This window comes from Centruroides sculpturatus, unplaced genomic scaffold (genome assembly GCF_000671375.1).
Source record: "Centruroides sculpturatus isolate CEXI.00-Female unplaced genomic scaffold, Cexi_2.0 scaffold4, whole genome shotgun sequence".
Lineage (NCBI taxonomy): Eukaryota > Metazoa > Arthropoda > Arachnida > Scorpiones > Buthidae > Centruroides > Centruroides sculpturatus.
Genome location: NW_019384444.1, coordinates 890,580 through 902,958, shown reverse-complemented (window position 1 = coordinate 902,958; position 12,379 = coordinate 890,580). Strand labels below are relative to the sequence as shown.

Sequence of the window (12,379 nt, the reverse complement as noted above, 5' to 3'; positions counted from 1 at the left end):
GTTTTAAAACTCACACTGCTGCTGGAATGAAATATATTTTTTACAGCTAAATTATTTAATGCATCTTTAACAGTGGATGAAATTAAAAGAATTCTAACATTTTCAACCCAGTTAACAGGCCATCCTCAATTGTAGACAAAAGTGAAATATGAAGTAAAAGTGTTAACTTGGTCAAAAACACAAGTATTCTTTTAACTTCATTCACACTTAAAGGTATTTTAATTAATTCAGCTGAATAACCAGTGGCTAGTTCACCATCATTTTTTTACATGTAAATACTTGAATAATGCTTTAACTGAAATCAGCACTATTTTGAGCACTATCTATCATCTGATGGTTGTATTATTTATTATGTGAATTCAGGAATGGAATTAATTTTTTCATTTGCCTAGTACATGACACAAAATTGTCAGTTAATTATATATCATAGCAAATTTTACAATTCTTATGCAAATGAAATGTGTTAAAATACATGTCAAAATGTAGGAATATCTTTTTTTAACAATTGAAATTCATATATCAATAGCTGAGGAAATTTAAACATTAAAAAAAACTATTAATTTTATCATGTGTCAGCTTGTTAGCTGCATGGAGATTAAGTTTTAGTATCAAAATTTGCTTTCATTATCTGTTTTGTTCACATTTATTCACATACATATTAAAAAGATTGTTTTATTTAAATTCTAATATATTGTATATAACAGTAACTGACACTTAATTTTGCTCAGTGTATCTCATTACATTAACTTTCTTCTTAAGTATCAGCTACTATGCCTAAACAACAGCATAAAGTTTATGTTAGGATGTGCTAGAACAAGAAATAACAGATGGAATAAAATAAGATGGAAACAATCATGACTAGTGCCATTGCATATATCTAAAAAAATGCTAAATTTCATATTATTCAGCATTTTGACACACAATAATGCATTTTATGAGTGTCCAGCTTTGGTATTCATAAAGTTTATCACTACTAGACATTCCACTTTCACTATCAGATCCATCAAAATTATAAAAAAAAAATATAATGTGATGAAATATATTAATCAAATCAGAAGTGAATTTTAGTAAATAAACCATTATGACATTGCTTTATAACCCTACATTATATTATAAAGCGGTATAAAACTTCAAAAAAGACTATTGCATTGTTTATTTTATTCTATTTATAGTTAACGATGAAATCAAGATCTCAAATACATAAAATGCTTTGACTGCTGTAAAGAGAATACTTTTGTACTTTGCTTTGGCCAATTTGAGGCAAATTTTTCTGGATATTGGCAATCTGAGGCAAATTTAACACGGAATACAACTAAACAAGACAACAACAAATTAAGACCGATACAAGACACATACGAATCTACTTATACGGTACGACAATATCTTATAATAATAAAGAAATTTTTACTGTCTGCATTAAACAAGTTTTTAATATAAAATTATGAATAACAAGCACAAGCACTTTTGACAAATTCAAAATTGTCTTCTTTGGGCAACGAACAACAGAATATATATACGTTACAACATTCTAATAAAACAATTAAAGAGGTATGACATACTAACCATTTTTTAAATTTAAAACGTGCCAACATTTTTTAACAAAGTGTAAAATACATTTCAGAAGCATGTAAATCAAACCATTAAGGAAATGTAAAAACACATGTTATATAGATCATCAATAGAATGCCATAACATGGTATAATAAACAATAAGACATACACATGTTAATATCATAGATAAATAAACAGAACGAAAAATAAATAAATAAAACGAATGAAAAATCTGAATATAAATATATAATATATTAAACAAACTACTATGCTCTCAAATGATGCATATGTAAAGGTATAAAAATTAATCATATTGAAAAATATAGATAAGAAAAAAACAAACGTAAGCAAAAGATGGACAAGGCAAATTGCAAGATTAGAAGATAATAGATTGATTTCCAAGAGTTACAAAATGGTACACAAGACATATCAAGTGAAAAATCAAGCAGACCACTATTAAGATAGGAGATCCATTGGTCAAAGTATTGGATAAAAACTGAAAAAGAAAGGTTCAGAAGAAAGAACACTGGAAAATTTGAAGCCTGGATCATTGGAGAATCTGATGAAAACAGAAATCTATCTTGAAAGAAAAATAATTTAGATACACAGAACAACAGATGTCAATGCTTAAGCTCTTCCTTGAATTTGCCAACGCCTGCATTCGATTCATGATCATTTAGTTAATTGGTGTAGAATATGATATACAGAATGATTGTACAGAGCAATCTGTACAATCAACACCGCTACTATCAATGTTAGACACTATCTGTTAAATTGTTTTTCTTAAGTATTAAAAATCCGTAATTTAAACTTAGAACATGAAAATTAATAATGTTTCATTAATGTAATCATATTGAAACATTAGTCAATGAAATTAGGCTTACTTACTTATAAATCGAATTCTTCACAACCAATTTTAAACATAACCGCACTTTTATAAACTCGTTCTTCATTGGACGATAAGAAATTCTTAGTGCGCAAGTGCAATTATGCACATAACGCCATCTGTTGCAAAATTTTAAATTTTCGTATTTTATTTTTTAATTTTAAAATTCCCGTTCGTTAATACATTTTTATCACTTGTTTTTTTTATCTAGCCCCGAAACGCTGACGCCCGGATGGCCGGGCGATTAGGGTGTTAAGGTGGCAGCCTACCGCTCTGCGGGTCTCGAGTTCGAATCCGAACGGGTCGAATAATCCCCAGGAATTTTTCGGGGGTGGTCCGTCCGGATATCGACCCCCATCCCGGTCACCCCATTGTGGGCTCAGCCGAACCCATAACGGGCCTGTTATAAGAGGCCCTCTTAGTGCCCATAGGGCAGAAAGAGTATAAAAAAAAGTATTCCGGGATTAGGGATGTCAGGTCTTACGTTTATCCCGTAAACGTTCTTCGTACATTTTACGGCTTACATTTTTATTTTGCCTGTAAGACGATTTCTTCATTGTTTCCCCCCTCTCGCATACATACACATTAAAATATTTTATTTTAAGACTCGAAATACTGTAATTACAACTAAAATATTCTAGATTTGAAAATGCTGTTGATAAACTGTATATTAAAATTGCAAGAATATGTTAACTTTGATGAGTAATGAGGAATTTTGTGTGTAGGAAGGTTTTATTATAGTGTTTAAATGATTAAGGCAATAATGTTGATAAGTAACAGTGCTTTGTTTCTAAAGAAAGTGTTAGAAACATATAAAATCATAGGGATTTTATTAAGTATTCCAGGCTCTAATAACGTTGTAAAAAGAGTTTTTTTTAGCAATAAAGAATAAATGGACAAAAGTAAGAAACAGAGCCATTCAGAGCTGATCAAAACAGAACTACAAATTGTACATAATTTTTATTTTACTTGTAAGCAATTTTACCAATTTTCAAAACTAGATGAAAAATTATTAAGAGCAACTAAATCATAAGGAAAATATCAGAAAGAGTAAATAACATGTAATTGTAAACAATATTTTATACAATGCAAAAAAACATGTTTCATCTGAGGTAAGAAATCTTTCTTTATTTTTCTAAAAAAATCCAGCAACCCTATTGTCTTTATTTCATAAAATAATGATTTAAATCAGGATCCCACCATTTTTATTTGCCGATCTTTTTCCGAAATAAGATTTAATTCATCAAATCCTTTTTATACCGATACAGAATAAAAGTAAACTATTAATAGGATAAAATAAAAAATCAAATAGAAATTCTTAATAGAGATCGGATGGATGCTCGATTAAAGTGTTAATGATTTCGTTTTATTCGATTATGGCAACCCGACAAATGGTGATCTGCCGAAGGGAAAATGCCTCCTGGGCGGTTGGTCATTCAGGAAAAACTGGCTCCTGTTTACACGTTACTGAAGAAAACCCGGTAAACTCCATATGACCAGTCCGTTGGCGAGCTGGTTAGCGTGACCAGCTCAGAAAACTCCACGACTAATTTTCCAATTTTCAATTACCAGTGTTCACTGATTTTATCAACTTGGCCATTGGTCACAAGCTACAAGGACCAGATAGTCGACTTCTATAGACTTTATTGAGTGACAGGCCATACATAATCTGTGAGCTTGTATTTATTTATTTATTTCTTATATCCCTTGTATCTGAATTGTACGAATGTTCTATTGATTTAGAATGTTCTTCCCATTCTTTTTAATTTAAATTATATCCGTTACTTTTAATATGTTTTTCGAACGTTCTTTTTTATTTTTTTCATTTAAGTTTGATGTTCCAACTGAAGAAGGCCAAAACTTTTTTCTTTTCGGTTAATTAAAAATATATTATAAGAGTTATACAAGGCGCACTGCTTCTTTCGTTTGGTTACTTCTTCAGTTTTGTCAAATTATTTGAAATATGTATCAACTAGCTGTTACCCGCGACTTCGCCCGCGGAGGTTTTGCAATCAAACCCCATTTATATTCAGTATTTCAACAGCCATAGTAATTGTTATATAACATCTACCACTGAAAATGATGAGAATTTCTGAGAATCAAACGAACTGTTTTCAATTTGATCAATTTTCTGGAACGTTTACAATCGTTCTATAATCGAACCAATATGCAATAACAAATTCGAATTTAAAACGGTTCGAACATTTGGTTAAAAAATCGAAATATATCAAAATACTGTATTTATAATAATGTCTGAAATGTTATCAATTTAAGGGAAAGTATGGAATCAATTTCAAAAATCGTTCTTCAGGTTAAGCCTTAATGCTCTTCCTTTCCCCCCGCTGGAGAATTTCGAAAAATCTCTTCTTTGTGTGCATTCCCATGGCGTACCCTACTAAAACGCAGTCAAAAACAAAAAAATCGCATCTAAAATAGCACAGTAGAAGCCGTTCTTCCGGTTAAGCCTTAATGCTCTCCCTCTCCCCCGCTTGGGAAAAATCCCCTTAGTGTGCGTTTCCATGACGTACCCTAACTGTGAACCAAATTTCACCTCTTTAGGTTCAGCGGTTTGCTCTGGGCGATGATGAATCAGTCAGTGACTAAGTCAGTCAGTCAGGACAAGTAATTTTATATACTGTATTTAGATTTTTCTTATATTATTATTGTTGTTGTTATACTTTTAAATATAAAAATAAATTGTCTACCGATTCTAAAACAACTTTTTAAAAAAAAAAAAATCTATTTTCTTCCTGTAATTCCCAAGACGGCTTTTTTCTACACCAATCGTGTTAGGCTATCAGCTAGTGCGGAATGGGTCTGGTATATGTTGAGTTGGTATGTTGCTTGAAAGTTTTTCCAAAAACAGACATACGAAAATTAACGGTCAAAGAACAGCTTTAATACAATCTAACATAGAATCAGTACTTACACATAACGAGGTGAAAGAAAGACTGAAACAAAAAAGACTGTACTAGAAGTTTAAATATTTCGTATTTTCGCGTTATACACTCTTATTGGAAAATGTCGTGATGTCATCATACCCTGGTGGTCGAAAATCTACGATTACGATTTCTAATCTCAACAATATATCCAGAATAGACTTCTCTTGAAAAATTTCTCTGGTTACTCTCGCAGATTCGATTCTGGGACCCTTAGAATAATAGGCTGTTTAAACGACTAAACAGGCTCAGCTGACAATATATATGTTTAACTTCATGCTGTAGATGGCAGGCCCACCAGTGGCCAAGTGGTCTTCGTACCCTGAACACTGGGTAGTTCGGTTTTGGGTTCGCGCCTTGCTCGGACGAGTTGGCCACGTGGAAGTTTTCCGGATTTTCTCCTACGTCTATATAGCAGTGGCATGCCGTCATTGAAAGTGGTAGATGCGCCGCTTCCCTTGTATTTTCTAAAAAATAAATACATATTAATTTTACTTAAATGAAAATAATCTCACAATATTTTATTATAACCGCATTATGTATCTTATTACAAATTTCTATACTACATATGAAAAAAAAGATAAGATTGCTATTGTATATTCGAATATTAGTGGCGGAGTTGAAGCGCTGTATTGTCAGTTTCCAAAAAGCCAGATTCGCGCATGCACTTTACAGAGCACCAACCTCACCCGGTTTAGGTGGTGGAAGCCTAGGACCTTGGGTGGATGTTACACGTATACCGCATCCAATTCTATCCAGGACCGATTCTGGGCTGTTAGCCGCCCGCCTGCTAGATATTTGGTTGCCCTCGCCTCATTATGTGAATCATGAGTAGATTTATAACTTAACCCAACCGATAAGAATTTACTGGTATGTTTTTATGATAGTTCTGTATAGTTGACAGAAGTTTTTTTCCGCCACTAAAAGCGCTTCCGTCGATTTTTCTGCCAAACTCCACCGCCCTCCACTTACTTTGTCTCTTAACTCAGGTAATATCCCTCAGCGCCCTTCTCTCCGCATCCTCGGTCTTCATTTTTCGCATAACTTCACTTGGCACTCCCACGAGATTTTCTTAATAACCAAAGTGACTCGTGCCGGTTCCCTCCTCAAATTTTTTGCTTCTCGTAGTAACGGCGCCAGGAGAGCCGACCTCCTCCGCTTAATCTATACCGTCCTTAGCCCGATGGCGGAATTTGGCGCTCCTCTCCTGGAAGGGGCCCCCAACCACTATCCGTCGCATCGAAAAACCCGTTCACGAAGCCCTTCGCACAGCCTTGGGTGTGCCCAAGTCTACTCCGCTCTTATCTTTATATGCCGAGTCCGGCTATATTCCACTCCAGTCTAGACTGCGTCAGAAAGCTATATCGCACGCCATCACTCACCTCTCAAGAGGCCACTATAGCCCTCTCTACAAAATTTTCAGCACAGCCTCCAGTCTAGACTACTACCACTGGCGCCCTTTCCAAGTCCCGTATGCCTCTAGGGTTCTCTCGTTGATTCGTCAGGAAGGTCTACCCATCTCCTATCACCTATACCGTTCTTTCCAAGATTCCGCGGGGACACACACGTCCAGGAGGATAAGACTATGAACCAAGAACCTTTGTGACTTGAATTGCACGGTTTTATAGATTTCTTAACCGCAGTCGCCTCTCCATTGGTCTCTCATTGAAACAATTTGAAACCTAATGGAGGGCGCGGGAGAGGTCAACGTTGCAACTGACTATGATTCCTCTCTCTCGTCGAGTTTTCTCGACTTTATTCCTTTCCATTGTTTAAGGAATTTACAAAAAAATTTCCATTGTTCGATTGAGACATCTACTCCTTTCCATTCGTTCTGAAAAGGAGCACTTTAAATTTCCGATCGATATCCTTCATTCGGACCTCTTAGTCGACCCCTGTTCGGGTCATCATAAAATCGCCGCTATCATGTTGACTTACGATGTTAGTTCATATTACTTTACGATTATAACAATTGTTAAAGCAGAATCAAGCATGCAAATGCTTACAGTAGAATCAAAGTAAAAAACTTATATATCAAAAATTAACATGTTTGTGTTTTTTTCATAGTAGTTGATATACCGATATTTTGGTAATGTGCCATAGCATTGTGATTTTCAAATAAGGTACCGCTGTCCACTAGAGTGCCGCAATGACGCTTTTGGGTGCCACGAAATATAGCGATAAGCAGCATCATAAGGCTTTTTACATGTATAATTAATAGTTAGTATATATTCATATCTAATTAAAATTATAAATTATTTAATACTTTCGTGTTCATTTTATCGAAAATACTATATACAATTTAATCGAAACTTACATGTTTTTATATTACGTATTAAAGTATAAAGAAGTAGGAGTGCCGTAAAAAATTACCAAGTTAAAGTTGCAACTATTAGAAGAGATTTTTAATCTTTTTCTAATAGTTGCAACCTCAACCTTAACATACCTGCAACCTAAGCTAACTATCATAGCAGAAAAAACTTCGACATGAAAATTATACTCGTAGGCTACTACAGTCATAGGCTAATGCTGCTTATTCGGCAAATGATAATAAAGGCAGTAAAGATGTTGAGCATGCAATTGAAGGATGCATGCTCCATTTATATTGGATCTTCAAAAATTTTTGGCTCAGTACTTCTTTAGTAGAGCAGTTTTTACGTATAGAGCACGTGGACCACTTTATTGCAGCTTGAATGGCATCTGTTGACCTCGTAAGAGTACTTTAGTTTCTAAACTTTTAACAAATGTCAATCACAGAGAGTCATGTCAAGTGAATAGAGCGGATACTCAAAGATCTCCCAAACTAATTTCTGTAGTAGTGTTGTTACTACACAAGCAACAAGCATTATCGTGTAACAAAGAACGACTGTTCTTACACAAATAAAGTGCAGGTCGTAAGTGATGTTCAAGGAATTTCTTGAACAAAGTCGATTTCCATTGATAGATGCCATTCTAGCTGCATTATAGTGATACATGCTGCACCCGTGAAAACGTTGCTGCCAACGGAGTACTGTGCCTGTTAGACATTTGGTCGGAGATTACGTAAAGAGTCTGCAAAAACTTTCAAAGTGAAACCCACTTCATACTTTTTTATTTATTAGTGACAGTAAATTTCTACTAATGATCAGTAATGTCAATAATTATGGCATGACTCTCATATATTTTTATATACTTTCCGGTGATAATTTTGTGCATATGAGTTAATCATGCGGTTCTTTTGGATAGAAAAATTAATTTTTTAAAAACGTTCAAAGATTATGTTTAAAAAAGCGTGTTTTCATATGATTAATTAGTTCCATAATGACAAAGTACATATATTTACAGTAGAGTTTTCATTGTACTTGGAAGTAACCATCAGAGCGAGAGTTTTTTTTTTATCTTCCCTGCTGACAAACTTTCGTGGAAGCTGTCATTGCAAAATTTATATTACAATGAAGCACAAGTTGACACATCAGATTTTGTAACTTACTGTTAGTACTTTTTACTCTTTTTTAAAAGTGATATATAATTCGATATTGAAAATTTTAAAATAAAGATTAAATTTTTTGTTTGATTGATGTATTATCAATCAAACAGTTAGTAGTTTATGTAATTTCAAATAAATTAATGCTATAATAATTCTCAAAGATAATTTTAACTAAATAATGCAAACTTATTCACACTTCCTCAGACTATAAAATTTTATAACTTTAAATCCCACCCTTTTAAAAATCTTGTTAAATATCTGAACTTAATGATCGATCCGATTTATCAAAAATTGAATTATAAATTCATTGAATTAAAATTTCGTTTTATTATTGATTGACTGGAGTTATCAAAAATATTTTAAAGTGAAAATAGTTTTTATCATTTAAAAACAATAACTTCAAAAATTTTCCAAATAAGTAAATTATAGTTTTTGATACACAGTTGAATAATTAGTATCATGTCTAGTTGGCACGAATTCGTGAACATTTGGAAGGTTTTCGACTACGCCAACATCTAAAGCTGCTCTGGATAATTGCATGGGTTGGACTTGAATCCATTGTTCGGAGTCCGGATCGTAACATTCCACAGCAGAAGTGGTAAAAATTTCATTAAATCCTCCAATAATAAATATTAAGTTTTCTAACACCTAAATAAATGTTTTTACAAATATATATAATAGTAAACGGTATAAAAACTGTGAATAACTTCGAGTAATTTCTACAAGTTAATTATTTACTTACTGCAACTGCTGAATTACTTTTGCTAAGAAGCATATCTGGCAGAGAGTGCCATTTATTAGTGGGTGGATTATATTTTTCTCCATTAGCTAACCGCACGATTCCATTAAAACCTCCTAAGACATAAAGAGATCCATTATGACTGATGCAGCAACACCCGCTTCGATGATTCCTCATAGGTTCAATTATAGTCCATTGGTTTATCTCTGGATTATAATATTCTACCGAATTTAAAAATTCAGTTCCATTGAAACCTCCGACGATATAAATACATTCGTGCAATGTAGTTGCAGAAGCATCGCTTCTTCCCACGTTCATTGAATGGATAATCTCCCACTATAGTAATTATTTAAAAAAAAATTATTCAATATATTTAACACTGCCGAATGTATTTTGCTATTAACATTAACCTGGTTTGTTTCACAGTTATATTTTTCAGCTGATTTTTGTCTTTCAATTCCATTGTATCCTCCAAGAGCATATATAATTTTATTCAGTACTGCAACACTAAGGTAGCATCTACGTAAGAAAAAAGTTAATAAATATAAATAATAATATTGTATTATGTATACTACACTATAATATTTAGCTTAGTATATTAAATGTCAATAACTTTGAATTAAATATTCGTTAATAACCGAAATGATAACTTTTATTGTAAACACAATATTATATGGAAATGATACCTGCGTGAATACATAGGAGCAATTTCGGACCATATTAAGGTTTTAGTATCTAAGCAATAGCAAGTATTAAAGAATTCTGTTCCATCATATCCACCAATAACATAAATTTTATGATCTATCACAGTACATTTGTGATGAGCTCTGGGTCCAATAGAATTTTTTAATTTAACCTGTAAGAATTAAAGGAAAATAAGTATTTTAAATCAAATATGAGGACATTAACACCATAAAATTACCTCAGTCCAAGAATCAGTTTTGATGTCATAAGCTTCAACGAAATCAGAAGCGATATCCCCTAGCCATCCTCCAATGGCAAAAAGTATTTGATGCGGTAATCTTGGACGTTGAAAGTAATATTTAATGTCACATGACGTTTTGATATTCAGATCAAAGAGAAACTTTATAGTTTCAATGATAATTGGACGACACTTTTCATTTTTGCAAACATATTTATTATCTTTAACTTTTTCAATAAAATATTCGGGTTCCATAAGTCCAAATCGAACATAAGGTATTAAGTTCGTAATATGAGTGGTCCGATTATCAGGATCATGATCAATCCAGCGAATAACTGCTTCCCACACAATTTCTTCATTTCTAACATTTAAATTATCATTATTTAGAATTTTTGCGATTTCATTTACCGGTAAACTTAAATATTCAGCTTCTTTGATGACGTTGACGAAATTGACCAACAAATACCTATTATGAATAAATGAAATAATCAAGCATCATATAATTTCTATAATTAAAATAATAAATATATCGTATTTACTTTTTCGCCTCTTCTTCTAAATATTTACAATTGTATAATTTTGCATATCTTTTTATTGTTATGCAATTTTTTTTACTTATATTTTTTATGAGAAATTCGCAACACATCTTTTTCATTTTGACGATGATGAATTGATCAGCCGTCTTCAGGAGCTGATAAACATTATTGAAATGAATTTCGATGCACCGAGTGTAAGCATATTCAATGATAATGCTCAGTATCTCTGCTGATATGTCAGGAATAGTTATTTTTCTTCTAAAAACTTCATTGACAGGTCTTGCAAAAAGAGCTTCAAAGTAGGGACTGCAAGTTACCATTACTGACCGATGAACTTGAAATTCCCTTCCATCTTTGTTTGTCAATATGGCATCACAGAGTAGTCCTTGTTTTTTAAATGTATATAATATATCTAAAGGCATTAATTTTACATTATTCTGATGTTTCACTTTATATGCTAGTTCAGATTTTGCCATATGATTGGCGATGGGCGATGGAAAAAACAGATTTGTTAATCTCGTTAATTTTAACAAAAAGATATTCGATGTAATAAATGATTTAATTTATTATTTAAATTTTGGTATTGTTAAAATGCTACTTATTAGTTTAGTTTGTTCTTATTGATTTTTATAACTCATGATATTTTTGTTGTTCATTATCTCAATTATAAAATGTATTTGAATTATATTTTTTTGGTACATTCATTTTGAGACTCTTGAATAATAATAATACAATATTGTAGTTGAAATCGATTTAAGATTCCACCATTGTAATTTTTTGGTATTGAAATATATTAATTAAATGAATTAATTGATATAATCAAATAAAACATATAATTCATTCAACGTTCACTGAAAGGAGGTTAGCTTAGTTCTATGAAGAAATCCAATCAGAATTTCGTGATTTTTCATGGCAGTTCGAGAGGGCTTAACTTTCTTCCATACTGACCGGATAGGCCATAAAAAATTGAGGCCGGCAGTTTAGAATAAAGAAGCTGATTAATGATCGCAGCAGTAAATCAAATATATATTTTTTATTTAATAAAAAGTTGATGTAATAAAATATTTTATTTTACGTGTTTGCATTTTTACAAACTTAATAATTATAAGAATTAGGAATTTTTATTTTTATATTAATAACATTTATAATTACAGATATAACGTTTACATTTTATTCGAATTGATTCTCGGCAATATCAAATCGCGAAAATTTACTACCATAAACCAGATAATATAATTCATTCTCAATAATAATATTTAAATACATTAAAATAAGCAATTGTTCATAACAACGATATAAAATAGATTGCTCTAAAATAGAATTAATTTGTTGACAATATAT

General features: G+C 32.1%; 2 protein-coding genes across 2 annotated transcripts in view; both read right to left on the bottom strand.

The window, feature by feature from the left end:
• Positions 1–2,545, bottom strand: part of LOC111620254 (chromosome-associated kinesin KIF4-like) — a 67,788-nt gene extending 65,243 nt beyond the window's left edge. The window contains exon 1 of the mRNA XM_023362150.1: positions 2,439–2,545. The gene's annotated coding sequence lies outside the window, so the exon portion shown is untranslated. The remainder of the gene's footprint in view (positions 1–2,438) is intronic.
• A 6,621-nt stretch (positions 2,546–9,166) lies between these two features.
• Positions 9,167–11,579, bottom strand: LOC111620273 (kelch-like protein 10). Its single transcript, XM_023362168.1, has 6 exons — positions 11,042–11,579; positions 10,503–10,968; positions 10,267–10,436; positions 9,991–10,099; positions 9,584–9,916; positions 9,167–9,489 (listed from the first exon to the last, which is right to left on the bottom strand). The coding sequence occupies exons 1-6, from the start codon at positions 11,512–11,514 to the stop codon at positions 9,265–9,267; spliced, it is 1,776 nt and encodes a 591-aa protein (XP_023217936.1). The 5' UTR covers positions 11,515–11,579; the 3' UTR covers positions 9,167–9,264.
• Between the last annotated feature and the right edge of the window lie 800 nt (positions 11,580–12,379).

Bases quoted from the DNA above. Each gene is read 5' to 3' on its own strand.
- LOC111620273 (XM_023362168.1), bottom strand. From the start codon at position 11,514: ATGGCAAAATCTGAACTAGCATATAAAGTGAAACATCAGAATAATGTA. The intron at 10,437-10,502 runs GTAATTTTATGG...TAATTCTTACAG, and splicing joins AAACTGATTCTTGGACTGAG to GTTAAATTAAAAAATTCTAT. The intron at 9,917-9,990 runs GTTAATGTTAAT...TAATTACTATAG, and splicing joins ATAACTGTGAAACAAACCAG to TGGGAGATTATCCATTCAAT.